Source organism: Thamnophis elegans, chromosome 1, assembly GCF_009769535.1.
Source record: "Thamnophis elegans isolate rThaEle1 chromosome 1, rThaEle1.pri, whole genome shotgun sequence".
NCBI lineage: Eukaryota > Metazoa > Chordata > Lepidosauria > Squamata > Colubridae > Thamnophis > Thamnophis elegans.
In genome coordinates, this window is record NC_045541.1 from 299897 (window position 1) to 327779 (window position 27883).

The 27883-nt window shown below is 54.3% G+C and overlaps 4 protein-coding genes across 8 annotated transcripts; 1 reads left to right on the forward strand and 3 right to left on the reverse strand.

The window, feature by feature from the left end:
* Nucleotides 1-19: 19 nt before the first annotated feature.
* Nucleotides 20-10193, reverse strand: DHX38 (DEAH-box helicase 38). Of its 2 annotated transcripts, XM_032209916.1 has the most exons (26): nucleotides 9801-10193; nucleotides 9530-9696; nucleotides 9350-9460; nucleotides 9057-9228; nucleotides 8843-8961; nucleotides 8681-8757; nucleotides 8068-8223; nucleotides 7740-7901; nucleotides 7549-7656; nucleotides 6443-6561; nucleotides 6222-6359; nucleotides 5753-5939; nucleotides 5426-5611; nucleotides 3836-3976; nucleotides 3643-3753; nucleotides 3459-3575; nucleotides 2937-3044; nucleotides 2749-2861; nucleotides 2396-2604; nucleotides 2150-2304; nucleotides 1912-2067; nucleotides 1700-1834; nucleotides 847-972; nucleotides 654-749; nucleotides 299-420; nucleotides 20-206 (listed from the first exon to the last, which is right to left on the reverse strand). In XM_032209916.1, exons 1-26 carry the CDS (start codon nucleotides 10136-10138, stop codon nucleotides 122-124), a joined length of 3714 nt encoding a protein of 1237 aa, XP_032065807.1. In that variant the 5' UTR covers nucleotides 10139-10193; the 3' UTR covers nucleotides 20-121. The 2 variants fall into 2 exon arrangements, with proteins under 2 accessions (XP_032065807.1, XP_032065799.1); XM_032209908.1 differs by having other exon boundaries at nucleotides 9350-9696.
* A 1532-nt stretch (nucleotides 10194-11725) lies between these two features.
* DHODH (dihydroorotate dehydrogenase (quinone)) lies at nucleotides 11726-16291 on the reverse strand. Its single transcript, XM_032226143.1, has 9 exons — nucleotides 16213-16291; nucleotides 15908-16117; nucleotides 15617-15816; nucleotides 15437-15519; nucleotides 13983-14170; nucleotides 13506-13619; nucleotides 13191-13344; nucleotides 12954-13113; nucleotides 11726-12220 (listed from the first exon to the last, which is right to left on the reverse strand). The coding sequence occupies exons 1-9, from the start codon at nucleotides 16228-16230 to the stop codon at nucleotides 12145-12147; spliced, it is 1203 nt and encodes a 400-aa protein (XP_032082034.1). The 5' UTR covers nucleotides 16231-16291; the 3' UTR covers nucleotides 11726-12144.
* A 1174-nt stretch (nucleotides 16292-17465) lies between these two features.
* On the reverse strand, nucleotides 17466-24043 carry IST1 (IST1 factor associated with ESCRT-III). The gene is made up of 10 exons (XM_032220204.1): nucleotides 23961-24043; nucleotides 23591-23695; nucleotides 23209-23389; nucleotides 22089-22176; nucleotides 21804-21887; nucleotides 21236-21346; nucleotides 19736-19909; nucleotides 19494-19586; nucleotides 18778-18826; nucleotides 17466-18414 (listed from the first exon to the last, which is right to left on the reverse strand). The coding sequence occupies exons 2-10, from the start codon at nucleotides 23676-23678 to the stop codon at nucleotides 18215-18217; spliced, it is 1068 nt and encodes a 355-aa protein (XP_032076095.1). The 5' UTR covers nucleotides 23679-23695; nucleotides 23961-24043; the 3' UTR covers nucleotides 17466-18214.
* Nucleotides 24044-24135: 92 nt separating this feature from the next.
* Nucleotides 24136-27106, forward strand: ZNF821 (zinc finger protein 821). 4 transcript variants are annotated; one of them, XM_032220186.1, is made up of 7 exons: nucleotides 24136-24216; nucleotides 24672-24735; nucleotides 24935-25075; nucleotides 25180-25322; nucleotides 25536-25640; nucleotides 25899-26065; nucleotides 26299-27106. In XM_032220186.1, exons 2-7 carry the CDS (start codon nucleotides 24696-24698, stop codon nucleotides 26951-26953), a joined length of 1251 nt encoding a protein of 416 aa, XP_032076077.1. In that variant the 5' UTR covers nucleotides 24136-24216; nucleotides 24672-24695; the 3' UTR covers nucleotides 26954-27106. The 4 variants fall into 4 exon arrangements, with proteins under 4 accessions (XP_032076077.1, XP_032076071.1, XP_032076062.1 ...); XM_032220180.1 differs by having other exon boundaries at nucleotides 24187-24277; XM_032220171.1 differs by lacking the exon at nucleotides 24136-24216 and adding an exon at nucleotides 24501-24584.
* Nucleotides 27107-27883: the final 777 nt, after the last annotated feature.

The window sequence follows — 27883 nt, forward strand, 5'->3', positions numbered from 1 at the left end:
AACACCCAAGAGCCACCAAAAGAGTCCAGGAGCAACAATGTTTATATAAACAATAAAATGATATCCCGATCCCGGCAGCAGAGACGGCACGAAGCTATATATAATGCAGAGACATCTGTGGCTAGAGGCCAAAGCGGGCTGGGGTATGGCGAGGGGTGGCCACCTGGCCTTGCTCCTTGCGCCCCGGTGTATAAATCTTTGTGGACCTGCGGAAAGGGGCACAAAGGACAGGCTGAAGAGGACAGGCGGCTCCAGGCTCGGGACTCCTCCCCGGCGAGAGGAGCCCACAGGGCCATACCTGACGCTGCCCATCGGGTTGCAACGCTCCTGTTCTTCTCTGCGAGCGCGGAGCTGCTCTTCCGCCAGAGCCATCTCTTCCTCCATGGCAGAGGCTTCCTCCTTGGCTCGCCGCCGGCTCTCCTGGAACAGAACAAGCAGCCATGCGAGATTCCACCCGTCGTCTTCCATCCCGCTTTAACTATGAAGCGAGGCCCAACCCAAACACTGCTACGCTGACTTCACGTCTGTATCTCGGCCGATGAGCAGCGGCGCCTCTGTGTTTTTTTTAAGTATTTCCAGCTTGCCGGGCATCAGTGCCGGCTGGAATTCTTTGGGAGCAACTGGACGGTTCCCCCGCGGCGGCTCCTCCTCACCTGACGAGACTTGCCAGCATGCTTGATACTGTAGAACATGGGCCCCAATTCGGCCAGCCATTCCCCATCCACAGCTGTGACACACTGCATGTACTCCTGCAGGGGAAAGGCAGAGGTGAGGGAGCCAAATGGATCCGGCCACCCCTGCCAGCATTTCCAGCTGCAGCCCCCTTTCTCCAACGCATCCCCTCACCTTGGTGGTCATCACCAGTTCATGGTAGACGATGTAGTCGGGAGTGTAGCCCATCCCAAAAAGCGAGCTGGTGGGGTGCAAGTGGCAGCGCATCCCTGTGCGGATGTTGACGTATTCCCCGATGCCCTGCAGCAGAGCAGGAAGGTCAGTGTTGCCTGGCCCCACTTCCCCCTTGGGCCTTTGACCGAACAACAGCCAGGAGACCCCGGAGGGAAGGGGGCCTTGGGTCATTAGCCCTCCATGTTGAGACAGGGCCCTGGGATTTTGGATATGGCATTGCAGAGCATTCCTTCATGGACTGCTGGGTCCGGATTAGCCGAGGGAACGCCTGGCAGAGACCGACCTACATTTGAAGGGTCCCAGGAGTTAGGCCTCCTTGATGCAGCATTCCCCCCACCCCTCAAGTTAGTTCTATCCCTGTTGATATTCAGGGGTGCCTTCAAAAGCTGGTTGTGTCATCAGGCTTGGAGACCCTTTTAAGGTGGCTCCCCTATTGTGGTTCCAGTGTGTGTGTGTGGTTCAATTTTTAATGATGTTTTTATTTTTATAATTTGTTAACAATTGTTTTTACGCTGTGTTTTATTATTTCCTGCTGCTAAGAGTCACTTCCAATGTATATAACTTTGATTAATAAATAAATAAAATGGAGCTTCCTTGGTGCTGGGTAGAATCCAGACCTGGCCTCCTGAGGCTCACAAAGAAGTGAATCTGTCTGAGGATGATGGGGAGGGAAATGAGCTCAGCACGTTGCAAGGCGGCCTTGTGGGCCCCCCTCCCCCCACTCCAAATAGGCCACAGACGGAGGAGCAGGCCACTTTGCCAAAGGCAACCGACGGGGCCAAGAATCCCTCACCTTCAATTTTGCAGCCTGGTGAAAGTAAGCAGCACAGATGCACTTGCGAACCACATCCCAGTCGGTGCCGCAGGAAGCCAGGCTCATGTGTTGCTGCACCATGATGTCCTTCAGCTGCGCTCGCACCTCCCGCACCTGGAAGGCAAGGGCCAGGGCAGGTTCAGCCCCGTTCACGGTCGCTCTGCGCCCCTTGGGCCTCCCCCAACACCCACCTTGCGCATGGCCTTGGCGTGAATGAAGTGCTCATTGCACCAGAGCGTTGAATAACTGTTATTTTTCCACTGCAGATAAACATTCAGGTAAGTCAAGTGGTCACTCTCGGGAACAGCAAACTTCTCTCGCACCTGGTCGCTTTCTTCCTCCCGACCCTGCAGAGTGACGACAGAAAGGTAAGTGACAGACCAGGAAGGCCGTTCCTGAGAGCAAAGACCAACAGAAACCCTGGCTCACCTTTGGCCGGTAAAAAATGGCTGGGACTGAGAGCATGGAGACAATCAGCAGGATCTCTGAACTGCAGCCCATGTCACAAGAAACGATCAGCATCTTGGAGAGCGCTGGATCCAGGGGAAACTCCACCATCAGGCGTCCAGTCGATGTCAGACCACCTGCAGGGACAGGAACCTGAGCCAAGCCCCACAGAAGGAGCGCATGCCCCCCCCCACATACTGGGGGTGGGGAAGGATTGTTCCACCCAACCTGTGTTATCAAGCGCCCCGAGAATCCACAACTGGTACATTGAGTTGAGCATGTTGTCTTCTGGAGGGGGATCCATAAAGTGGAACTGTAGCAGGTCCTGCACCCCTAAAGACTTGAGAAGCAGCACCACATTGGCCAGATTGGTACGCTGGATCTCTGGGACGGTGGTGGTCAGCAGTTCATTCTTGTAAGCGCTCTGGGTGTAGAGTCTGCTCGAGAAAGAGAGCAACCACCTCAGTGGGGGGGGGGGGGAGCAGCCTTGAAGAACGAGATTTGGCAGCAACAGATAAGCATTTACTGCGGTGCCCACTGCAGGCTGCGAGGAGACCCCCTTGGATACGTACAACTCCTACCTGAAACACTGACCTGGGCCTGTCCTTCCGGCTCGGCCAGAGCGCTGATTTGCATTAGCCTGGCTGATTGGATAGATCTGCAGGGCATCCATGCCAATCCGTGGGTTGAAGACCTGAGATGTAACAAGTAGGGTTAGCTGGGGCTTCATCCCTAGGACCTTACGCTCTCCATAAGCAAGCTTCCTTACCTTCAGTTTGCAATATCCAGAGTCGATCACAAACATGATCCCATCAACCGTCAATGAGGTTTCTGCGATATTGGTGGCCACAATGCACTTCCTGACTCCATCTGGTGCCTGCCAAGAATCCAAGTTTCAGGATGCAGCTCCTAATCCACATCTTCAATTGAAACGCTCAGTTTCCCCCAAGGAAAGGCCCTGAGGTGCTGGCTTTTGATTCCAGCATCTTCGCTTTCAGCAGCTAAGCCCTATAAAGGCTAGCAATCCCTTTGACCGAAATGGCCTGTATCAAACAGCTCCTGAAAAGGCTTCTGGTTTCTACTTCCTAAGAAGAGAAAGATGTTTGACTTCTCAAGCCACGGCACAAAATTCATCTACTTCCCAGACTCATTTTTTGCTGCAGATCAGGCTGCTTGCCAATCGTTCTACTCGTCTTGAGCTTGGGAGAAGCCACGTTAGACGCTTCAAGTATCTAGGTACCATTGCCAAGTAATCCGAGATCGTCACTAGTGCAAAGGCAGCAGGCCGTACCTTCTGGAATATCTTGGCCTGCAAATCTGAGGGTAGCTGAGAGTAGATGGGTAGCACAGCCAGAGCAGGAGCATTTTCCAGCTCTTCCAGATGTTCCACAATCTGCTCAGATGTAACCTGCAAGATGAGGCGAGGCAATTAGGGGGCTGACTAGGATCTTAAACAATCCCACAGATGAACTCACCTCAATGTCCTCCTGGCCTGGCATGAAAATGAGGATATCTCCAGGGGCGCTGGAGAGGTGGACCTGCAGGGCCTGCTTTACGGCGGCCTCCACATAGTCTTCTTGCGGAGTCTGAAAGAGCAAAAAGGAGGCTGATGCACCCATCCGGGGCTCACCTGGACGGCCTTGCTCCAGGCCTTTGCTTACCCCATACCTTGCTAAAGAGAACGTCAACAGGAAATGTGCGGCCTGGGATGTGGAAGATGGGCACATTTCCAAAGAAAGACGCAAACTTCTCTGCATCCATGGTGGCCGAGGTAACAATCAGCTTGAGATCTGAGCGGCGGGCTACCACCTATGGAAAGACAGGATCGTTGCCCAAGAATGACAGGAAAATCCCAAATGACCCCTTTCCTTCCTTTCGCCCCATGAGAGGGTTTCAGAGGGAAATCCTCTGCTTCTCCAAGGAGACGCCAAGGACACGTTCGTACCATGGCTGCCCAGGTAATAGGCTGCTTCTGCTCAGCTGCCTTTTCGCAACCCTCCTAACAAAAACGTTGAAACGGGCAGCCAATGCACCTTAGCCAGTTGTGCTCACCACTAAACCTGACCCAGCAGCACTACAGACAGGGCGGCCGAGGCCGGCCATTCGGACTTTAGGAGGAGTTCCCAGTCATTTGTGGAGCAAAGATTCATTCTGAAGATTGTACTAGCAACACCCTGACGGAGAAGAGCTAAACAAGAACGAACACCGATTTAGAAAGGACCTTGGAGGTCTTCTAGTCCAGCCTTCTGCTTTGTACCATACTATATTTAAGAAGCAACCATCAAAACTGTTGCTTTGAATAAGCCCAATGATATGAAAAAAAGACCTTTAGAGAGGGATGAAAAGATGCTGCCTAGTGAACGGAGCCTCGGCCCCAGCTGTACAGCGGGTGGAACAAGAGGTTCAGAAGGGACCCTCTCTTGAGCTCAGAAGCTGTAAATGTGACTCTCAAGGCTGCTGCGTTAATGTTATCTGAGAGTGAAAGAGTGCGCTCATCTACTCATGTTTCTTGTCTCCCTGGTCAGACTGGCAATCCGCTCTGAAGCTCCTATAAAGCCAGGCCGTTGGGAACAGCATCTCTAGAGGGCTCTGGGTTGCCCACCGACAGCAATGCGGCGTGTACCTGCTGGCCCTACGGCTGAATGGATAAAGGCTGAGCGAGACTGGCAATTGCAGCCTAAGCAGGCGAAGGACCCGAATAGGCCCAGGGCCACTTTCATTGAAACCCAAGCAAGCAGCTCTTCATCCCTCTGTCCTCTAAGCCCTCAAAACGGATGACAACGCTCCACATTAGAAGCTTTTGCAACACACAGTTGGCCCTCTCAGGATAAACTCAAAAGGGGCTCCAGACGTGCAATTGGAAAGATGCAATACAGGCAATGCAGGCTCAGGGGGTGTGGCTTCTGTGCTGCAGTGAAGTCCCCCCCGTCCCCCCCAAGGAGAAAAGCTGGGGCTGCCTGCCCACAACTGCCACCACCAGCAATCGGCTGGCCACACCCAGGGTGTTTACAAGCTCAGCCCCCTCTCCCCACCATTCTGGGAGATTAAAAGTGGGGCTGGAAGGCTATTCGTTTCCCATTTACCCACTAAGAGTCCATTTCAGCCTGGGTCCTACTAATCCTAGCCCCGCCTCCTCCCATCTTCAATACCCAGCAGCAGCAGCAGCCACACGCACACAGCAGTTGAAGATGAATAGGAGCAGGGGGAGGGGGGGGGAACCCTGTCAGACACCCCAGGCAAAGCCTACCAGGCACCTACTTCTCGCAGAAGGCCAAACAGCACATCGGTGTTGAGCGAGCGCTCGTGAGCCTCGTCCATGATGATGGCGCTGTAATGGTCTAGATCAGCTTCCCGCAGAGACTCCCGTAGCAAGATCCCATCTGTCATGTACTTAATCACGGTGCTCTCCGAAGTGCAGTCCTCAAAGCGGATGGCGTAGCCCACCTGGCCCAGGCACAAGGTCCACAGGCGAAACTCACCAAGCAGGCCAGGAGGAGCCCAGCCCCCATGGCCCTCGGCTGGCCTCCGAGTGAAGGAAGCTGACCCACAGCCTCGCCCAGACGCCCCACGGCCTGCAGCACTCACCTCCTCCCCAAGGGCCACGTTCATCTCCTCACTAACGCGTTTGGCCACAGACATGGCCGCCACTCGGCGTGGTTGCGTGCAGCCAATCATGCCATAGTCTGTGTAGCCATCCTCGTGCAGGTATTGCGTCAACTGCGTTGTTTTGCCACTGCCCGTCTCTCCCACCACAATCACAATACTGTTGTCTCTGTCAGGAGGAGGCAGCAAGCTCTGTCACTGGCTGCAATGATGCCATGTAAAGACCCTCCACCCCCTCCCGGAGTTTTCAATTTGCGAAATGCCTCGATATTCCACACGCTGTTTAATACAGGCGCTCCACATCATTCTATTTGCCTGGGCCCATTCCAGAATCTACTGGATTCTCAACAGCGTAGCATTGGCTTCAGTAAGGCAGCTGCCCTCCCATCCCATTGTCTGTTCCAAGAGAAGTCTTGGTGGAGGCTGGAGGAGGGAGGGAGGGGGTGCAGACCTGACAACTGTCAAAAGCTCTTGCTGAACAGCGAATATGGGCAAGTACTGCCTCTGCTCCACAATGGACTTTTTCTTGGCAAACTCGCTGCTTGCCTCACTCTTCTCTTTCACGTGTCCAGCAAACTTCTGTTCTGTCCTGCAAGGGGAGGGTTCAGAGAACTTCATCCCTTGTCAGGTCACTCCCCTCCCCCCGGCCTTTACAACTGACCTTGATCCTACCTGTAATCCACCGTGCCATCCTCGGCCAGGACTTGCCCCGATTCCTCCTCCTCTTCCTTCTTTATGCCCATTATGTTCCCAAGTTTTGTACCTGCCAGCTCCCAGTGCCTGTGCTGAGCCTACAAAAACCAACATCAAGCAGTTATGCTTTTCTCTGGTCCACTTCTGCAGAATCACAAGCCTAGTAACAAGAAACTAATGTTCAGAGCCAACGCATGCAGCAGCGGTAGAAATCAACACAGCTGCAGCTACTATAGATCGAAGTCAATTAAATGAGCAGTCATCGGACAGACACAGGCCCCCAAATGCCCTTCCAAACAACAGTTCTGCTCTCAAGGCTAAGGGCCAGCCGTGTGGGTTCTACCAGAGAAAATATTCCTTTCTTGCGATTTCTTAAATCCCCCTAAGTGCCCGTCTGCTGAACCAGGCATCTTTCAAATGATACCCCTGCGGCCCAGTCACAGGAAGTAAGCAACCTTAAGAGGCTGCCCCTCGGGCAATGCATTAATCTCACTGGAGGTGACAAGAGCCTAGACTGCCTCCCCCAGCCAAGGCAGCCAGCCGAAGCTGAGCAAAGGCTCCTGAAACTCCGGCTTCCACCAGTAATGATGAGTCCAGAAAACCTAATCCTTTGGGGAAAGTGCTGGCCCACCTGGAGGATGGTACTTGTTTCTCTCCAGGGATTCCTCGTCATTCAACCCCACCCCCCCCCCCCCCCTCAGCTTCCAGCTTCAGGATTTCCCTTGGCTCTCACAACTGAAACTGCTCCCTGCTTTAGTATGTACAAGCCACTCAAGCGCTGCAGCTGCCTTCCCTTCTGTTAATGGTTCAGGGGAGGTTGTGTTATTTACTCTGCTTATGATTTTCCTTAAAGTTGCCTTCATTATTTTTACAAATATCTCAGGCGGTAAACATATCCACCATACCTTCCTCCTTTTATTTACCCCCACAACCCCAACTACCCTTGGAAGTGGGCTGAGAGGCCGACCCTGAGGCTGGACCTGAGCACACGGTCTCTCGCTCACTAGCCTGTTCCTTCCACCACTAGGCCAAACCAGCTCTCCCCCCCCCCACACACCCCACACAGCAAGGGGCTCAGCCAGCACCTTCTTGCGCTCTTTTTGTTCCCGATGCTTCCGCACCAACAGGCTGCCTTTGCGGGCAATAATGGCCAAGTCGGAGGTGGCATCTTTGACAGGGATGACGGGCTCAGGCTGGAAAGAATGAAAAAAGGGATCATTTCAAGGCAGCAAAGGTCCTTCCCGCCACCCACCCCCCGAGCACCACCTGACCTGACCTGCTTGGTGAAAACAATGCGCCCATCCAGAAAAGGAGGTACCAGGTTGTGCACCAGGAGATGCACCCTGGCAGCATTATCCTCCTCAAAGTCCTCCTCCACCTCCAGCCGGTGCACCACGCCACTCGTCAGCATGCGGTTGGTCTCCCAGCGCTCGTTATCCTGCCGAGCAGAAGGTCAAATCAGGCAGCAGCCCCCGCTTCTAGGCCAAGCAGGCCTCGGGGGGCTCCCAGCAATAGCAGGGAACAGGCGGACCCCACTGCCTCTGGGTCACGGCTGAGCACCAGGGCCCCTCAGCCTAGGACGCCCCTGCCCTGCCTTGCCCAACCTCATTGATCTGCCTGCGCTGAGCTGAGATGCGCGTCTGCTTTTGCCTCTGCAGGTGCTGCTCACGTTTCCTCACATACTCCTCTGAGGAGGCAGCCAGAGGGTTGTGGAATTCATCGTAGCCCTCGTCCATCATATACCAGTCCCGGTCAGCTTGCTGAGTAGAGAGAAAAAAGGTTATAGTCTCCCCAGATAAAAATGAGATCTTTTCTGCTGCACTGTTAAGAGCAGCACCGCAATACCTCACCACCACCACCACGAAAGAAGCCCCTTCCTCAACACCACAAGCAATTGGACAATCTCTCTCTCTCTCTCTCTCACGCACACACACAGGCTGCCATTACACCGTGAGAGGCAAAAAGGGATCTCCAAGGGGCCTCGGGGAGGTCTCTAGCTAAGGGTTGGCCAGCTGGAACCGATGTCATGCCACACCCAGCGATGAAAATCCCACAGCCCACACTTAGAAAGTGAAAAGCAGCCCCAGCCCCCCGAGCTTGTCAACCAGAGATTTCCTTCCCTCTCATTCTGGCGTTTTTTGCTCCGTTTCTTCCCTTTCAGGCATTTTGCCTCAAATAGCAAGGTAACCACCCCGGGGATTAAAGCTGTCAACTCACCCGCTGATCGTCTTCCCACTGCTGCCGTTCTTCCTCCGTTTCAAAGGCAATGCCGTCTTCCCCATCCTCAGATCGCCCTGGAAATAGATCTCGTGAGAGGTCAAGTCTACCTTGGATTAAGGCAAATCTGGGCCTCTCCACACTCCGCCATTTTCCGCTTACCCCTGCCTCTGGAGAGCCAAGGGGTTCCGCCCAAATGCCTTCGGTTGTCAGCCCATTCATTGTATTTATAAGTAGGGGTGGGCAAAGGCGTCTCCTCGGGACCCCTGCTCCTGCTGGACCTGCAAAGAGAGACCACCGCAAAACTCACTCTCGCCGCCCCACTCAGGCCATCCACCAATGCAGTGCCATCCACCAACAAGCCTCCCTCACGTACCGTTCTCGTTCCCCCCGCCTCTCGCTCTCCCGAAGTTGAGCAGGGCTCCGGTGGCTCCGCTCTGAGTCCCGGCAGGAGGGAGCCGGGGAGGGAGACTCCCACTGGGAGCGGCGGGACCCGCTGTAACCGCTGTCTTCCTCCTCCCAGCTGGAGTGCGACGGCGTGGCTGCATCTGAGCACCGCAAAGGAAGGAGTCAGCCAGCGGCCGAGCCCGGGGGGGGGGGGGGGAGTGGCACAGCCGCCCCCGACCGCCCCCCCCCCTTTTGCCAGGTGGGCTCCCCGCTGCCAAGCACCTTTGGGCGGCTGCCGCGGGCTCTCCGGCTCGGTCTTCGGGGCGCTCCTGCTCCTCTCCGAGGAGCCCTCCTTCTCGGCGCGGCCGCTGCGGCGACCGCGGTCGCGGGTCTCTGCGGAGAAAGGCCGGTCAGCGGCGTGGGCGGAGGATCCCGCGGGGGCGGCGCCGGGCTCGGGCTCACCTCGGTCGCGCTTGCGCTCCTGCTCCCTCCGGCGCTCCTTCTCCTTAGACGAGGCGAAGACGCCCTGCTCCCGCCGCTCGCGCTCCCGCTGCCGGCTGCGCTCCCAGAAGCCCTCGCTGACGCCCCCCGGGTGCGACGGCGTCTCCGCCTGGGCCGAGCGGTACTGCCTGCCGGGGGGGGGGGGGGGGGAGAGGGCGGAGCGGGGGCTCAGGCGGCGTGCCGGGCGGCCCCGAAGCCCCGCCGGACCCCCGCCCCGCCCCGCCCCGCTCACCTGTCCCTGCGCCGCCGGCCGCCCCGCCCCGCCCCGTCGCCCGGCTCCTCCGGCGGCTCCCGGGCCGGCTCGTCCGTGCCCTCGTCGGCGCCGCCGCCGCCGCCGCCGCCGCCGCGGGGCCTCTTGGCCGGCCGATCCTCCCGCTCGCGGCGCTTTTGGGCGGCCAGCAGGTCGAGGCCCAGCAAGGAGGCGCGCGGCGCTGGGATCTTGAAGACGTGCTGCTCCTCGGCGGCGCTGCGCCGCTTGACCAGCACGAGTCCCCCCACCTGCCCCTCGGGCGCCAGCCCGGCTAGCCGGTGCAGCGAGGCCTCCGCCGCTGCCTCCGCGCGCTCCTCCATGGGCCCCTGCGCGGCGCTTCCTCTTCCGGACGGAGCGGGGCCGGCGGCGGCTGTCCCAGAATGCCTCGCGGCGGCGTCCCTCTGCTCCTCCTTCCGCCATAGAGCCGAGGAGGGCCGGTCTAGCCGCCGCCGCCGCCGCCGCCGCCTTTGGGCTTCCTGGGCCGCCCGGAGTCCCCTCCGTCAAGCTCCGCCCTTGTTGGCCCCGGCGGCCGCTCGGTCTGCGGCGCCGGCGTGAGCAGGGAGCCTGGGCCTCTCTCGGACACGAAGCCCCTTCCCAAAAGGCCCCTGGAAGGGCTCGTCTGCCCACTGGAGGGGAGCCGGACACGAGTCAAGGGCCGGAAAAGGAGCCGCCATTCGTGGAAGCGGCTCAGCTCCACTGGAAGACCAGGCGATCCTGGGGGAGCCTCGGAGCAGCTGCCTTTGGCCGAAAGCGCGCCGTTGCTTGTCTCTGTTTAACCCGCTGATTTAATGTTTCTAGTATTTATTATTGAGTTTGCATTGCCGCCTATTCGCCCGTGGCGACTCAAGGCGGCTTACAGAATATAAAGCCTCATTTAAAACAATAAGATAATATTAGACTGGGGGCCATTCTAATCTCGGTGGGGGGGGGGGATGATGTTCCAGAGAGGGAGCCACCAGAGAGAGGTCCTTCTGGATCCCACCAGGCGTTATCTCCTATGGGGATGGACCTGCAGGCTCTGATGTGACTGGCAAGAGACTGTCCCTCGGATCACCTGGTCCCAAGCCCCGAAGGGCTTTAAAAGATGAGAACCAGCACCTTGAATTTTACCTGGAAGCAAATCGGCTCCCGCAGGGGATCCACGTGCACACCGGGGTCTGCACAAAACCATGCGGGTCGCTGCATTTTGCACCAACTGGAGCTTCCAGATGCTCAAGGACAGCCCCACGGACAGCGTGTTGCAATAAAGACGGGAAGTGACTAGGGAATGAGTGACCGAGTAGGGATTGTTGGCCCAGGAAAGGGTATAATTGGCAAACCACCTGCAGTTGCACAAAGACCCTCCTGGCCACAACCGCCACCTGCTCTTTGAGCAGGAGACGCGAGTCCAGGAGAACCCCCAGAATACCCACAGGGTCTGTTTGGGGTAGTACCACCCCACCCAAGAGCAAAGGTTCTCCCAATGAACCCCAAACCCAGAGCCACTCGGTCTTACCAGGGTTTAGTTTCCTAGAATTTGAATGCACGATTTCTGTACCCTTGGTAAGAGACTTGACAACAAACCCCTTTAATGAAACGTTTTTCACTTTGCTTGAAGTACTTGCAGTTGTTTGGGCAGTTGAAAAAAACCATTTTGCAGAAAGAATTCAGGGAGTATGGTTTTTTCCATGCCACTAAGGTACCTAAGTTTCAAAGGCAATGCTGGATGCTTCTATGCATAGTTTTGTATGCCACCTAGTACACTGCAATTGAGCAGCCAATAAATTTGGATATTTTGTTACCAACCCCTTAATAGATTAATTTTTGAAGCTGTTTACCTGGTGCAAAGCACACTTCCTTCAAAGGAGACTCAGCATCTTCTACTGCCTAGATAGGCTTAGAGACATATATTTCAAAACTTCCAGAGGAAACAATCACAATAATGTTTTATTTTTAAAAATTGTTGTGTGCCTTCTTTCAAAACAACTTCTGAATAACAAAATGGGTTTCCTCTACCCAGTGTGGTACAGGCCTCCCAACCTTACAGGGAGAAAGGGACTGAGAGTCAACAAACGGAACACTGATACCATGTTCCTCGCCAACTGTGACCCATTTCTACCTTCTTGTGCTGGGGTACTGCTTGCATCAGTCTCATGACATCAGGAAAGTTCTAGCTTTTACGCTTCCCCAGGAGAGGATGTATGCCAACAAACGCTTGTTTTCCCCTTGTTACAGGTCTTTTTTTTTAAGGTCCAAATTCCCCCCTACATCATTAATGAAGGGCAGGAAGTAGCCAATGGATCTCCGACAACACATGTCCTCTTTTACTGCTGATCCAGGGAGTTCACTAATCCTTGACCAGGAATCCTCCGAGGTTGTGATCCGCTCCCACAGCATCTTGAACACTCTGGAATCCTTGTTCTCTGCTCAAGGCAAATAGAATTATGTGATTTCTTTTCTGCCTCTTGGGGATAAAAAGGAAAATATCAACTCTTGTGAATTATCTTTTCCTAAATGTTGTTCTTTGCTACACAAGCTCCACTTCTTTAATTAGTTAATACCCCATGCAAGAATCTAATTCCTTTCAATGTATATTCCTCATTATGTTCTTCCTTACTCTACTAGTCTCTTCCTCTCCAAATACAACCATTAATTTTCCAATACTGATTATCCCAATATTGAGTGAAGATTCCAAAGGAAGTGTGTGTGTGTGTTTGGGGGGGGGGGGGGAATTTGCCTTTCCACAGTTTCCTATGAGTTCTGCTCCGGAACATGAACCTTCCCTCCCATTAGGGCTCACCTGGCTGATAGGGGTGCTATCCTCCTGGCCTTACAAGTATTCAGGGGCAATTTTTAAATCAATTAATAAAAGATGTATTCAAGTCCTGGTTTCTCCTGGTTTTGTATCCCTCCTTTTAAGTTCTTGATTAAGTGTTAGTATGCTGATTAACAGAAACAGGGACTGTCTACCAAGAGAAGCAGTTGTAGAAGGAAGAGAGCCTGTTTTTCCCTCACAGATAGTACACGACACAACACAACACCTTAATTTCGAAGTAACAAAAACAGAGCTTAAATCCAATTGTTTTAGAACAAATGATAAAGTCTCGTATTTTAGATCTAACCAAAGGCCAAAAGAAACTTAAGCTTTCCATTCACCTCAGTAGGGCCTCAAGCTCCTGTTTTATGGCACCCACCACAGGTGGTCCATGGTATGTGAGGGCTGTATACATCTGGACCAAGGAGGCACCTGCCCGTATTTTCTCCAAGGCATCCTGGCCAGTGCAGACTCCACCCACTCCAATGATTGGTATGCACCCTAAGAGAAGGAAGGAAGCGTTTATAGAAAAGGAAACTGGTGCCATGGCCTCTCGTGCCTCTTGTTCATCTCATTACCTTGGGTGAGAGAATACATGTCGCTGACCATCTGGGTGGAGAGCTGTCGTAAGGGAGCTCCACTTAACCCTCCCACTTCATTGCATGAAGCCCCACGAAGGGTTTCAGGACGGCTCACGGTAGTGTTAGTTACCACCAGTCCATCAATCCCCAGCTGGAAAAGGAGACCAAAGGAAGAATTAGATGGTTCCCCTTTCCTTACAATCCTTGGGGTGAAGATGCAGCTGACCAGCAGCATGAAAACAGAGCAGAGGCTGCCTGAGTCAGGAACTCATGAAGGGAATAACAGCCTGCCCTTGTCCTAGTGCTCAGTACCTCACTCACAATCCTGGCAATGTCCCGTTTCTCTTGGCTTGTCAGGTCTGGTGCAATCTTCACCAGCACAGCCGGCTTGTGCTTACCTGGGAGGGAATCCCGCTCAGCAAGAACCTGCCAGAAACAAAGATGATACTGAAGCTCCAGGCTTTGGCCATCTCTTCAATGGGCAGAACAGTACCAGCACACAGAGAGGCTCACAATAAGGTGAGATGCTCTTGGGAAGGAGAGGAGGAGGAGCTATACTCAAGCAAAGCTGCTTCCAATGCGAGGGAGACCAGATGACAGCAAAGACGGCCACTCTGGTATTCACTAACAGTGGGCGGCCTGTTCCCTAATTGGGGCCCAACATTCCTTCTGACACTGAGTACAAGTGGGCAGCAGCTCAAAGTGTATGCGAGTCTGCTGGGCGCAGAGCATCCCAAGGAGATTTGTAAGGGAGAGAGGAGAACCTCCAAGGCCAAGGCAGAACCCTACCTTTGTAAGTAAGAGGTGCAAGTCTGCTCTGCCCTGCAGAGCCCGCAATCCTGGCGTGTTTGGGCTGGAAACATTCACCACCACATAATCAGCCAGCGGACCCAACACGCGAACGCCTGCAACGTAGTCAGCAGCTGCATCCACAGAACACTTGTTCTTGCCCAGATTTATTCCAAGAGGCATCCCCGCTAAAAACAAAGAAAATACCATGAGGGCAGAAGCATCCCCCCCCCCTGTCCAGGAATTTATCCCCTTTGGTCTTGGATGGGCTTGTACCATGCCCCACAGACCCCACGCATAACCTGGGGTCCTTTTAGATTTACAGTTCCTGCTGGAAGAGCAGGAGGCAACTATGGTGAGGAGGGCCTTTGCTGTATGCCAGTCACACCCTTTCCAGAATAAGGAAATAGGGAGGCTTTCCGGTCATTTATGCCCTATTGCAAAATGCTCTACATGGGGCTACCCTTGAAAACTGTCTGGAGGTTTCAGCTGATGCAGAATGTGGCTAAGCCATTAGTTGTAAACATCGGCAAGATTCTTTTGCTCAGTGTCCCTTTGCCCAAATAGAATCTGAGTGGGAAAGGTAGATTAGTATTTATTTATGCATAAACAAGGAGACACCCCTATGGACACAAAGTGAGAGACTCCTTAAAGGTAGGAAATCCCCTTATACAGGTAGTCCTCGGCTTACAACAGTTCACTTAGTGACCAGTTACAATGGCACTGAAAAAAGTGACTTCTGACCATTTTTCACACTTCTGACTATTTCAGCATCCCCACTGTCATGAGATCAAAATTCAGGTGTTTGGCTACTGACTCATATTTATGACGGTCCCAGTGTCCTGGGGTCATGCGACCAACTTTTGTGACCTTCTAAGTAAAGGCAATGGGAAAGCCAGATTTATTAACAACTGTGTTACTAACTTAATAATGGCAATAATTCACTTAGCAAATGTGGCAAGAAATGTTGTAAAGTGGGACAAAATTCACTTAACAAGCCCTTGTCTGAAATGGTCTAGAGAGCAGTCCTCAATCGTTCCAGCTCTGCAGACCACCACCAGCAATGGGGCTGGGGGGCAGATTGGCGCATATGCCACTTGTGCAAATGCCGTTTCGCCCTGCCATGCGCTGCTTGCATAGTCTGGTTCCAATGGGCCGCACCGGGCATTGGGCTGCAACGTGGGGGGGGGGGGGAGGGGGTTGGGGGCCCCTGGAACAGGGTCTCCTGCTTTAGCAAGAGGTTGGACCTTAAGACCTCCAAGGTCCCTTCAAATGCCGTTATTTTCTAAACTTTTAAATGCTGCTTCTTCTATATTTCAGCGTCCTGTTGTGTATCGCTCAGTCCCTCCCTGGGGGAGATGAATTGTTCCAAAACGTGAATAAACGAGCAGTCTATTGGGCGGGGGAAGCCCAGCCCTCCCTAGGCTGCCCCAAAGGCCACAGGGACGCCTCACCTTTGCTGAGCCGGCGCTGCGCCGCTTCCCGAGCTCGGAGTCTGCGCTCCACCACGGCATGGCCCTGGCTGTTGAAGCCGTACCTGGAGGGGGGCGGGTGGGGACAAGGGCTTCAGGGGCCTTTCCTCCGCCGCCGCCGCCGCCGCCCACCCGCCGCCGCCCACCCGCCGCCGCGCCCACCTGTTGATGACCGCTTGGTCTTCGGGCAGCCGGAAGACGCGCGGCTTGGCGTTGCCCTCCTGGGGCTCCGGCGTGACGCTCCCCACCTCCACGAAGCCGAAGCCCATCTGGAAGAGCCCGTCCACCGCCTCCCCGTGCTTGTCAAAGCCGGCGGCCAGGCCCAGCGGGTTCCGGAACCGCCGCCCGAACGCCCGGACCTCCTGAGGGGCGTCGCGGGAGAGAAGCTCAGGCTCGGCCCCGCCGCCGCCCCCGCCCGCCCTTCCTCCCCTCCTCCCTCCTCCTCCTCCTCACCAGGATGGGCGAGTCCGGCGGGCCGGGGCGGGGCGCGAGGCCCAGGGCGAGCAGGCGCACGGCCAGCCGGTGGGCGTCCTCGGGCCCCACCAGGCGCTGCAGGGCCGGCATCAGCCACCGGCGGTAGAAGCGCTCGTCGCCCCTGGCCGTCAGGTGCGCGGCGAAGATCAGGCCGCCGCCCCCGAGGACCAGGGCGGCCTCCTTCAGGCGCTGCGGGGAGAGAAGCGGAGCGTCAGGCCCCTCCCGGCGGCCCCCCGCCCTTCCCCGGAGCGGCCCTGGGCGCCCGCAGAGGCCTCTCCGCTCACCCGCAGCCCGGCGGCCATGACGGAGATTCCCCCCCCACCCCCGGGGCGCTCCGACGCATGCGCGCGGGCCGAGGAGGGGGCTCGGAGCGCGAGGGGCCCGCGGTCGCCCCCGCGCGGCGGCGTCAGGCACGGCGCGACGTTCCCGGCCGAAGGTGGCGATCGGAGGCGAGGCTGCGAAACGCTCCTCCTTCGGGGCTCCCGGCGGAGAGCCGGGCTGGCTTCCCCTCCCGCATTCCGGCCAAAGGTGCGGGCTCCTCCTCGGGGAAAGCAGCCGCCGCCCCGGCGACGCTTCCTTCCGATGCAGGTGGGGGAGAAAGTCAGGAGCCCCGGGGAAGCGGAAGGCTGGCCCGCCCGTGCCCTTCCTCGGAGACCTCTCTCTCCCCTCTGCCCAGCCCACCCGACCGTTTCCAACGCAGCCTTTCGCCCGCTTTCCTTTTAGCAAACGACAGCTGCTCTCTCTGCGTCTTTTCCTTCAGTTTTGGGTCGGTGCTTCATTTTTCAATTAAGGGTCTTATCCTCGACCAAAGCTACTATTTCAATTACGGGTCCAAAACTTGCCAACAAGTTGAATACCCCAAGAGCCTCTGCCGTCCGTGGCCTCTTCCTCTTCCGAATGCTATGAAAACTCTGGTAAAGAGGGCCGGGCTCTTCTCAGGAGTTCAGATTATGGAAAAGTCCAGCTTTGTCAAAAGAAACGCCTCCCTAACCCTCTTTGAGTTAAAAACATCACACCCATCTAGGGATCTGAGACAGCATCATTAATATAAATAGGACTAGAATGTAGAAAGACTAAAAAAGGAGTCTATCTATTGTGACAGATATTCTATTTCCACCATTTTTTAAAGATAGCCTCTCACAGAAAGTTAACTTCTGTACACAGAAAGTCAAAAATCAAACAATCCCCTGCTGATGGGAGAATGCTGACTCTTCTCACCCTGTGAAGGAAATGAACTTGGCTTGTACCAATCTGGGGAAATCCCCCCCCCCCCCAAACAGCAGAGGGAATCCATTTGATTCCACAATAACGGGGAACAAGCAATCCCCGGAGGGCTTCTTAGCCATTTCAGCATCCGGTTCAGTCTCTGTAATCTCTTGCAGTCATATTCTTTCCTCATCTTACATACAAGTTATGACAGAATACAAGTGGGCAACAATGAGGATCAACCATTTTTCCACTTGTTCCAGTGGCGGAAAGGGACCACTGGAAAACAGCATGGTCTCCTGATTATCAGATTATACTCTCCAAAACAGACTCAGTGAAGATGACATTTTTTATTCAGAACAGAGAAGGAATCAACCATCAAAACTGTCCCAGAAAAGCCATGTGGACATATTACATACAGAGGCATTACATGAGAAAGCAGTGTTTTCCTCTGGGCATCATAGCAGCAGATGTCACTATGTGGTGGTGGGGCTGCCATCTATGGCTTCGTCCCACAGGCCAAAGATGGACTAGTTGGGAGCTGCAGACCTAAATGTCAAATGATGGCCCCATACCCAGCCTGCCAGGCCCTGCTGAGGGAAGTCTCTTTTCCAGTCTCTCTGAGCCAGGTCTGAAGTTGGTTTTGCCTCGTGGCATGTGCCTGGCTCCTCTGCCCATCTCATGCTAGGCTTGGCTTTGGCCTCCTTTCCCAGAGAAAAGCCATAACTGCATCAAGCAAGCAGAGGCTTTAAGGCAGTCCTTCCCACAGTATATATGCCCAGAAGGCAAGCAGCGTGCCCCCCCGTTCCAGCAGGTTGTCTAGAGCCATATCCTACTGTAGTTGCTGTGCTGTCTTCTAGCCAAAGGAAATGATGCTCCCGTCACCCCCCTCCAGAAAAGAGATTATCTGGGGTGACTGAGGCACAAGGGGGGGGGGGAGCTTTCTTGCTTCCCACCGAAAGGGCCTCCAAAGGACCCTCCTTTGAGACAGCACAATTTAGTGTGTAAGTAGAGCGAGAAGAAAGGCCAAGAGGAAGACGAGGAAAGAGCACCCACTGCAGCAACAGGATTATGCAGCTCTTAGGTTTTCTTCTTCAACTCCTCAAACCTCCGGGACAGGTCATCAAAGTCAATCTCATCTGATGCAGATGTGCTGGTGCCAGCAGAAGCAGCAGGCAGGGTATCCGGCACAGATGGCAACTCTGGCAACACAAAGCGATCACCTGAACGGGGCATGGGGACTGGTGGCTGCCCCTTGGCTTCCGGCGTTACCCGGGGACCTGCAGCAGAGGGCGGAGGGAGAGACATTACAAGCCTTGGCCCAAACAATGCAGAAAACCAGCTCCTCCTCCCAGGATTACCAGGGGGTAGCAGGAACAATGCCCAGACAACAGGAGACTCATTCTGACATACCAGCAGCCTGCCTGGTATAGCAAGCTGCTATTTTCTCTTGTGTCCAAGGCTTTAACAAGAGTGCTGTTGCTTTTGAGGCCTCCCAAGGGTTGCCTGGTGTGAGCTTCTACAGCTCTGGAGGAATCAAATTGCTGCCACTTCACCCCAAGCCAAATGCAGCAGCTCAACGTGTCTTACCAGAGTGACAAAAAAGGCCTCGGCTGGTGCTCCCTGACCATCTTTGGACTTACCAGTCACATGTAAGGATGGCACTTCCTTGTCAGCATTCCCATCCTCTACCTGAAACAGGCACAAGTGTATTTGGCAGAAGGTCATGGCATGCAGCACACTAAATACCTTTGTTTATTTGTACAGTCTGGGAGATTTCAGAAGCATATTTTTCTCCACCTCAAGTATCAAAGCCCAAAACTCTATTGCTGGGTAGGACAGAAAAGCAATGGGGAAAGAGGCTCTGTCTGTCTGTCTGTCTGTCTGTCTCTCCCTCTCCCCCCCCCTCGGAAAATATTTTATCACTATTGGAAGGGAGAAAAGCATGAGGGCAGGTAAATGTAGCAAATTAAAGAGGAAGTTCTGAAAAGCAACTATGGCACCCAAACAAGCAGAGAAACCATCGCACAACTAATCAAAGCCTTCACCCAAAATCTCGGCAGCAAAAAGGAAGAAAAAGCAGCAGCAGAGGAGACTAAGAATATAATAAAACTGTCACTGGTGTGAGCTGTTCCACAGAGCTACTAGGAAGATGGCTATGCAAAGGAAGAGGGGGAAAGGAACAATGTGCCTTGGTTTTGTCCTCCCATCTCAGATTATAAATTTAGTTTCTGCCAAACTGCAGCCAGTCTGAAAGTTTGGTAGAACTTGCGGAACAAGACTTTTTTAGGGTCAGCTGTGAAATGTGTTTTCATTTCATGCAATTTTAGAGGACTAGATTTTTTGGGGTGACACTTACAGATTCATATGTTGGAGGAGCTGCTGGAATCGGAGGAGGGTGAAGGCCAGTGAATGGTTGGTAGGTACCTACGGGTAGCCCATTGAAGCTCTCCTGCAGAAATCAGAATGTTTGTTAGGCAAAGCAGATGCAGCTCATTCAGCAAGAAAGAAAAGCTGCTGCAAACTCACATGCTAGCAACAAGATAAAAGCAAAACTATCCGCCTCCAGAGCCCTGTATGAATCAAGGTTTAGTTAATTACCATCCCCTTCGGATGTGGGTAGGAGAAAGGAGGAAGTGGAGATGGCATCGGCAAGGCTCCTTCAGGACCAGGTAGAGGGGCCATGAAGCCACCGCCGCCGCCGCCACCTTTCTTGAAGTCATCCACAAATCCTACGTCAATCAGATCTGCTTCTACACCTGCAGGAGCCTCTGCCTGAGAAACAAGATGGCCCAATCTCACAACCAGGAAAGATACTGCTTGCATACAGTCACTTTTTCAGATTGGTGGCTAAGCAAGGCTATGATTAAATGTAAAGAAATACAATGTTTGCTTCTTTGGGGTTTTCCTGAACATTTGTGTATCTTTGCTACTGAATGTTAAGAGTTTCATAAGAAGCAAAACTGATGTTTTACTTCTTTCACTCATTACCTAAGATCATCCAACATACACCACTGCAAAACAGTAGCTGTCCACATGACTCAGTAATTGGTTGTCTTACCCTTAGCTGCAGTTAGTGGGACCAAGCACTTCCTTAACCGATAACCAGTTTCTCGCATCACTGTATTCTGATTTATTTTATTTATTCCTTTATGATGAATTGCTTCAGCACAGTAATAGCTGAGCTTTTCTAGTACAAACTGCCAATTTTAATCCTGCCACAATATTTCTATGGGGTTCGTATGTGGCTTTGACTTGGCCGGACCAAAATATTACGTGCATCCCTTTCCATTTTTCATCTTGTAGGCTTGCTTCGATGGATCACTCTTGCCACATGACTTAGAAAAATGGCCTGAATTTCTTGAATTTCTCATAGAATTCTGATATGAATCAGAATCTATGCTTTCCTTGATGATGTAAATAATCCCATTAGCAAACTAAATCATGACACCTAATAAGCGATTAAAATAATCTGAAGCCATAGGATTTAATTGGAATGTATGGATTCCACCAGAAGTTCTGCCCCATCTATCCAGAGTTTTTTCCCCCCAGAATCGGGATTATTGACCAGCATGCAGATCCCCAAAAACTGTTTGGGTGTGGCTTTTATGTTGCAACAAATTCCTTGGGAGGAATTTTTGAAAGATAACCACTCTTACAAAAATGGTCTTCTCCAGTTCAGGGCTGCATCAGCAAATCATAAATTGCTGGAGTCCTCATACAGTACTTCAGATATTGTTTGGAACCTTCTCCAGATTGAAGTTATTTTAAGCCTTTTTTTTTTCCAGGAGGACATGAATGTATATAGTGAAAACTTCATTAGGATGGGGTGAGCACAGGTTTTGTGATTTTTTTTTAGGACAAGGCTACTCCAAAGCAGTCATGACTCACACAACTGGCTATTTAGCCAGTGAAAATTAAAAAGCTAGAATCAAATCTTGGCACTATTTGTTCACTGAGACCATGTGGATAACTAATAAAATGAAGCTCCAAAAATGAAATACAGGAAAGCTGAATTTTTCACTCTTTTTCATACAAGTGACAGCCGAGAGCAGACTGTTCACATCACACGAATAGGAAGCTTCCTGCACTTCCACTTACCATTACCACAGAATCTGGTTCATAGGGCACATTATAGTTCTTAGCAATCTCAATCAAGTACCTCTCCACCAGGATTTTAGGAGGTGCTTCTACATTCAGTTTGTGCATTAACTAGAAGGCAAGGAGGAGGAAAAACAATCTGTTACCTCGATAGCTAAGCAGGACTGACAGTTTTTATCAATAGCAATAGCAGTAGACTTATATACCGCTTCATAGGGCTTTCAGCCCTCTCTAAGCGGTTTACAGACAGTCAGCATATTGCCCCCAACAATCCGGGTCCTCATTTTACCCACCTCGGAAGGATGGAAGGCTGAGTCAACCCTGAGCCAGTGAGATTTGAACCGCTGAACTGCTGATCTAGCAGTAGCCTGCAGTGTTGCATTTAACCACTGCGCCACCTCGGCTCTTTATCAGAAATCACCCCCCCCCCAAAAAAATACAAAATTCAAAGAAGATACTTATTATCGCTTGTATGGATCACCAAAATTCCTACTCTGTAAAACTTGCTTTTGAGATATACTTTATACAGCCACCTCATCATCAGTAGCATAGCTCTTCTCATTCTCACCCTGTCATTGACTGTTCCAATCTGGTTGCTTCGGCATAGCTTGCCATATTCCTTGCTGTATTTGGCACATAGCTGATCAGCAACCTAGTACAGAAATAGCACAATTAAAAACTCATTGGCTAGCCCTAAAGTGAAGCACAGAAACACCACAGCTCTTTCTTGGTTAGAAGGCCTAAGCTTAGAGGAACCAATTTTAAATCTCAAGCAAATAAAAAAAATTATCAAGGGAAATTGGGCAATAACCCAGAGTCTGTTTCCTCTCACATAGCTAGTAGTACTACTCACAATTTTCAACTCAGCTACTTCTGACTGTAGTCGAGGAGCTGCCCAGATGAGGGTAGATACTGCTTCTGCTAGGCCAGGGTCCAGCTCTCTGTAGAAACAACATAAAGTTATGCAATTTATTATCTTATTATTTATTTATTATCAAAATTTATATGTCGCCCAATCCCGAAGGACTCTGGGCGGCTTACAAAAAAAAGAGAGAAAAAAAAGACAGTTTAAAATCACAACACCACATACATTCATTCTAATCGGGGCTGGACCTCAACAATGAGGTCAACAGCCCCAGGCCCTGCCAGGAACAGCCAAGTTTTTACAGCTTTCCTGAAAGCCATGAGAGTGGGTATGGTCCGGATCTCTGGGGGTAGCTGATTCCAAAGAGCAGCCACAGAGAAGGCTCTCCTCCGGGGGCCCGCCAGCTGACACTGTCTGGCTGACAGCATCTGAAGGAGGCCCAGTCTGAGGGATCTTACTGGCCGCTGGGAGGTATGTGGCAGTAGGCGGTCACGAAGGTACACTGGCCCTAAGCCATGTAGGGCTTTAAAGGTAATAACCAACACCTTGAATTGTGTCCGGAGACCAATTGGTAGCCAGTGCAGCTCGCGGAGGACAGGTGTAACGTGGGTGTACCTTGGTGCACCCAATATCGCTCACGCGACCGCATTCCAAACTAGCTGCAGTCTCTGAACGCTTTTCAAGGGTAGCCTCATGTAGAGCGCGTTGCAATAATCCAGCCTTGAGGTGACAAGGGCGTGAGTAACCGTTTGAAGTGCCTCCCGATCCAAATAGGGCCACAATTGGTGCACCAGACGAATCTGGGCAAAGGCCCCCCTGGTCACAGCCGATAGATGATGTTCCAGTTTCAGCTGCAAATCCAGGACCACCCCCAAATTGCGGACCCGCTCTGAGGGGCGTACATTTTCACCCCCCAGGGTTAAGGATGGACTGTCTAGGCTGTCCTTGGGGGGGGGGGGGCAGCATCCAAAGCCACTCAGTCTTATCAGGATTGAGCAGAAGTTTGTACAAACAGTTTATATCTCAAAAAGCAGATCTTCATGTGAAAAGGTTGCCAGAACACTGCCTTTCCTCCCCCTGAAGTTTCTTTCTGCTACTCGGGTCTTACTTCATTGAATGGATGAGACCAAAGCGAGCTAAAAGCAGGTCACAATACAACTCCAAGATCTCCATGGCCTCCACCAAATAATCCTCCCGAATAATGTGCTCCACACGGATACGAGCCCGCTCATCCTTGCCAGCAGAAAGATAGTCGGCAATTTCCTTCCTGGCTTTCTGGGCCAACTCAGCTGTAAAACAGGGGAGAGGAAAGTCGCTTGGTCTGCTCTGACCCCGGGGCCTGGAGCTGGGATTCCCCCGGGCCTTCCCACGCCTCGCCTTCAGGGCCCAGAGCCCTTTCCCTGGTCAGGGAGGGCAAAGCGCCTCACGCCACCGCAGGGGGGGAGGGAGGCCGGAAGGGCGGCAGAGGCCGCTTCGCCTCCTTCGCTTACTTTTCTTTTTCTCCAGCAACTTCAGGCGGTTGATGACGAGGCGGAGGTTGACGCGCAAGCGCTCGGCCTTGAACCCGGAGCCCAGCATCCCGGCCAGTCCCGCAACTGGTGGGGGAGGCAGAAAGCGCCGGTCAGCCGCGCCCGAGACCTGCGCAGCCCGCACCGCCCCGCCGTTTCCGGGAAGGACCCGGAGAGGCGACGCCGCTCGCTCCCGGCCTGCTTGGGCTGAGGCGCTACCCGCCGCCGCGAACCCCTCGGGGCCCTGGGCTGGCTCCCCTCCCCCTCCCCGCCGGGGCTCTCCCGAGGGAAGCGGCCGGGACAGGCCGGGGGAGGGGGGGTCCCGCCGACGGCGCAGGGCCAGGCGCCTCACCTCCGGTAGGGCCGCAGCACGGAAGTACGCGGGCGGACGCCGGAAGAAGCGGAAGAAGGAAGAGGAGGAGGAGGAGGAGGAGGCGCCGCGCGCGGAAGGCGCCCCCTGCAGGGGAACGGAAGCAGGAAGGCTGGGGCTGTGCGCCACCGTCCTCAGTGCCCCGGCGGCTGCCTCGGCTCCCGGTGCGGAGTTCCGGCGGCGGGGACGCCTTCACGCCTGCCCCGCCTGGGGCGCTGTGCTGGGCCGGTGCCCTCCAGTAGGTGCTGCGGCGGCGGCGGGGGCGGCAGCCGGAGGCGCTCGAGCGCCGCCGGGGAGAGGTAGCAACTCCCTCCGGCTGCTCGCGTCGCGCCGGCCTCCCCGCGCCCTACCCGAGCGCCTGGCGGCGGCTGCGCTTCCACCGAGCCGAGGCCGCGTCCCGCCAGCGGAGGCAGGATCCAGCGCGGCGCGCGCCCGGCAGACGGCGGCTCCCCGTGCACGAGCCGGGCGCTCCCGCCGCCGCGCCGCCATCTTCTGCTGGCGCCCCGCCGGGCGGCTCTTTGTCCGCCGCTGCTGCTGCCACGCCACGAGCCCAGCCCGGCGACGGAGGGCGGCGGCGGCGGCGGCGGCGGTGGTGGCCGCCGCCAGGTGAGGGCCGAGCCGCGGCGGGGTCCCGAGCGGGGCGGGCGGCGGCCCCGAGCGGCGCGGCGTGACGCGGGGCTCTTCTCTCCGCAGGGGCGCCCCCGCGGGGGGGAAGCCATGTCCCGCCGGAAACAGGCCACCCCCAATAAAGTGCGCTGTGAGTAACGGGCGGGGCTGCGGGAGGGGGCCCGGCCAGCGCCCGCCTTCCGAGCCGGAGCAGCGCCCGTGGCCGCGGCGGCGCTGGCGGGAGGGCGGCTACGGCCGGGCAGCCCCTCCGCGTCCGCTTCCCGGGGGCCGCGGGGCCTCCGGGCCGGGTGGGCTGTCCGGGTGACGCGCCCTGCCGCTTTTGTCCGTAGGGGAGCAGGTCTTGGCCGGGCTGGAAGAGCACAAGCGGCGGGCCGCCATGAGGAAGAGCCTCCCGGGGCTGCTGGGCGTCCAGCCTGCCGTCGCGGGGCAGGAGCTGCCGTCGCCCCCGCCGGGGAGAGCCTCCAGCAGCAGTGAGTTGCCTCCGCCTGGGGAGGGGGCGCGCAGGGAGAGCCCGCGGGAGGAGGGGGGGCTGCGCGCTCGCGGCCTCCCTTCCGAGCCTCGGCTTGCGTTGCAGGCGAGAGCGAGGAGGAGACCACCCAGGACGAGGCCTCTTCTCCGGCTTCTGAGGAGGACGGGACCAGGGGGGCTGCCGTGAAAAAGGAGCAGGGGTCGTCGGAGCAGCCTGGGGAGGGCAACCCCGGGATCGAAGCGCAAGAGGCAAGTGCTCCTCCCCTACCTGTCGCCAGGTTGTGGGGAGGCCAGGGGGGGGGGTTAGTGGTCTTGCTTGAGAATGTGCAGTTGACCACAGGTGAAGTGTCTTTTCTTCTGTTCTTACAACGGCCTGACTTTCCTGTGTGGTTACTTAGCTCAGACCATTTTAGGAGCCGCCATGATCCTTCCTGTTTTTTCCATCAATATTGTCTCTTGTAGATGGGATTCAGCACTAACCCAGATGCCTTGATGGGACTCTCCCGCTGTCCTCTTTGTCAGCTGGAATGTGGCAGCAGGGAGCAGCTTGTGACTCACGTGTACCAGGTATCTATCCGGAGGGGTGCCTGGGGCCATTCTGCCAGCTGACTGCCCCGCCCTTGCTTCTCTCCAGGCTTTCTCATCCTGGTTGGGAAAGATGTCATTTGTGGGACGCCATTTCGCCAGCCATCTCGGGGAATGCCTCGTGGGTGTTTCTCCTCCAGTCCCAAGGAGGAGGGATTTCTTCCATGGCTTGGCTTCAGCCTGCCCTTGTAGGGACAGGGAAGTTGAGGCCTTTACCTCACAGCCTGGCCTCGTTTGCAGCACACAGCGGCTGCAGTCAGTGCCAAGAGCTACCTGTGTCCTGTCTGCAGCCGAGCACTCAGCTCCCCAGGGTCGCTGGGTAGGCACCTCCTCATCCACTCAGAGGACCAGCTGTCCAACTGTGCAGTATGTGGGGCGCATTTCACCAGCCACGCCACTTTCAACAGGTGAGAAACTGCGGCAAAAGGAAGTCGGAGGTCTTGTTTTGGAGGTTCCTGGCCAGTGGTGCCCCAGAGGTTGCTATATAGGATATCCTAGTAGAGCCTTGGTGGAGGGTGGAAAAGCAGCTTCGCCCGAGAGATCTTTCCCCTCAGAGATTCATGCTCTTTCCCTGGAGGACATGCAAGCTGGCTCAGGAGAGTCCTCCTCCTTGCCTTCGCTGATTCTTTCTCTCTTGTAGTGAGAAAGTGCCGGAAGTGCTGTCTGGAGATTGCCTGCCTGCTCCTCCCCAAGAGGGTTCCTCTAGCACCGAAGAGAAAGCTGCTGCTCTCGGCCCTGCTGTGTATCCTGCTGGCCTCCTCCTCGTGTGCAACAGCTGTGTGGCTTACCGCAAACTTCTGGAGGCTCAAGCTCCAGGGGTGCGCAAGTGGGCCTTACGGAGGCAGAACGAACCTCTGGAAGCAAGGCTGCAGCGCCTAGAACGAGAACGTACAGCCAAGAAAAGCCGCCGGGACAGTGAAACACCAGAGGAACGGGAAGTGAGGCGCATGCGGGACAGGGAGGCTAAGCGCCTACAGCGAATGCAGGAGACAGATGAGCAGCGAGCACGACGCCTGCAGAGGGATCGCGAAGCCATGCGTCTCAAACGTGCAAACGAAACCCCCGAGAAGCGGCAGGCTCGCCTCATCCGAGAACGTGAAGCAAAGCGACTCAAGCGGCGGCTAGAGAAAATGGACATGATGCTGCGTGCTCAATTTGGCCAGGACCCCTCGGCAATGGCAGCACTGGCTGCTGAGATGAACTTCTTCCCGCTCCCTGGGGGAGGCATGGAATTGGACAGCCAGCTGCTCAGCAAAATGTCCTTTGAGGAGCCAAGCCCCAGCACGCTGCCTTGAATCGTTCCCCTGTGAACTCTTTGGATTGGACCTTTTTACTGTGCCAGTGGACCCGGAATGTGGCCTGCAAATTGCTTCTGTTCTATGGGTGCTACAGGTTACAATGGAAATGGTGGGTTGCCGGGAGATAATAAATTGCCTGTATGTGTTCCATGCTTCTGGTCTTGTGTGCTGGTTGCATTAGTCTGTGGAAGGAAGCTGAGAGCTCTTGGGCGGCTCAAGACTACATCTCTCCTCCTCTTGGCTGCACACCGTCAGTAGTCTTTGTAGTCTGCTCCATCTTTCACATCTATAGCATTACAGGAAAAAACACTACCATATGGGTTTTTTTTAAATCCCACCTTGCAAAACGGGGGCAACTCAAGGCAATGAGCATACAATATTCCTATTTTCCTGGCAACCCTGTGGGTTGGGCCAAGAGTGACTGGCCCAAAGTCATCCAACCAGCTTTTGATTTTGATACATCATGACATCAGAACATTTTTTTCCCAAAGACTTCATTGCTGCCTACCAAGTGCTAGCCTGCAGCTTACTTTTTTGTGATGCATGTTCCTTTATTGACAGTCAATTCTGAAAGTCCACGGCACTTCAGGATCTTCACGGGCAGTTCTAGGGCTGGCCTCTATTCCTATTACTAGATTGTCTTTTTATTTAATTGTAGCCAATTGACTTTGATCAGTTTGCAGAACATTTCCTTTTTTCAGTTATTGGAGTAATATCAACAATGTAGCACAGATGCTTGGCGTTTGTTCCTCCAGTTTTAAAACTCATCTTCCAATCTGATCTTCAATAAATATCCAGCATATAGGTTGAATTAGGGAAGAGTATACAACCTTGTTGGTCTCCTTGACATGTAGCCAATCTCTCTCCACATTCTATCAGGAATGTGGCTTCCTGTAAATTTCATGTGAAGACCAAGATGTTCTGGGA

Coding starts and splice junctions, on each gene's coding strand:
- DHX38 (XM_032209908.1), bottom strand. CDS start 10,138: ATGGAGGAGCGCGCGGAGGCAGCGGCGGAGGCCTCGCTGCACCGGCTA. Junction 2,305..2,395: donor CGGGGCGCTTGATAACACAG/GTTGGGTGGAAC, acceptor CTGTCCCTGCAG/GTGGTCTGACATCGACTGGA. Junction 2,068..2,149: donor CCATTTTTTACCGGCCAAAG/GTGAGCCAGGGT, acceptor GTCACTCTGCAG/GGTCGGGAGGAAGAAAGCGA.
- DHODH (XM_032226143.1), bottom strand. Junction 14,171..15,436: donor GCAGCGCCGGCTCAGCAAAG/GTGAGGCGTCCC, acceptor CTTTGTTTTTAG/CGGGGATGCCTCTTGGAATA. Junction 13,345..13,505: donor TTGCCAGGATTGTGAGTGAG/GTACTGAGCACT, acceptor CTCCTTTTCCAG/CTGGGGATTGATGGACTGGT.
- IST1 (XM_032220204.1), bottom strand. CDS start 23,678: ATGCTGGGCTCCGGGTTCAAGGCCGAGCGCTTGCGCGTCAACCTCCGC. Junction 21,888..22,088: donor AAGTAGCTGAGTTGAAAATT/GTGAGTAGTACT, acceptor TTTCTGTACTAG/GTTGCTGATCAGCTATGTGC. Junction 18,415..18,777: donor GCCATCCTTACATGTGACTG/GTAAGTCCAAAG, acceptor CCTCTGCTGCAG/GTCCCCGGGTAACGCCGGAA.
- ZNF821 (XM_032220186.1), top strand. CDS start 24,696: ATGTCCCGCCGGAAACAGGCCACCCCCAATAAAGTGCGCT. Junction 25,076..25,179: donor GGGGAGAGCCTCCAGCAGCA/GTGAGTTGCCTC, acceptor CTTGCGTTGCAG/GCGAGAGCGAGGAGGAGACC. Junction 25,323..25,535: donor CCGGGATCGAAGCGCAAGAG/GCAAGTGCTCCT, acceptor TGTCTCTTGTAG/ATGGGATTCAGCACTAACCC.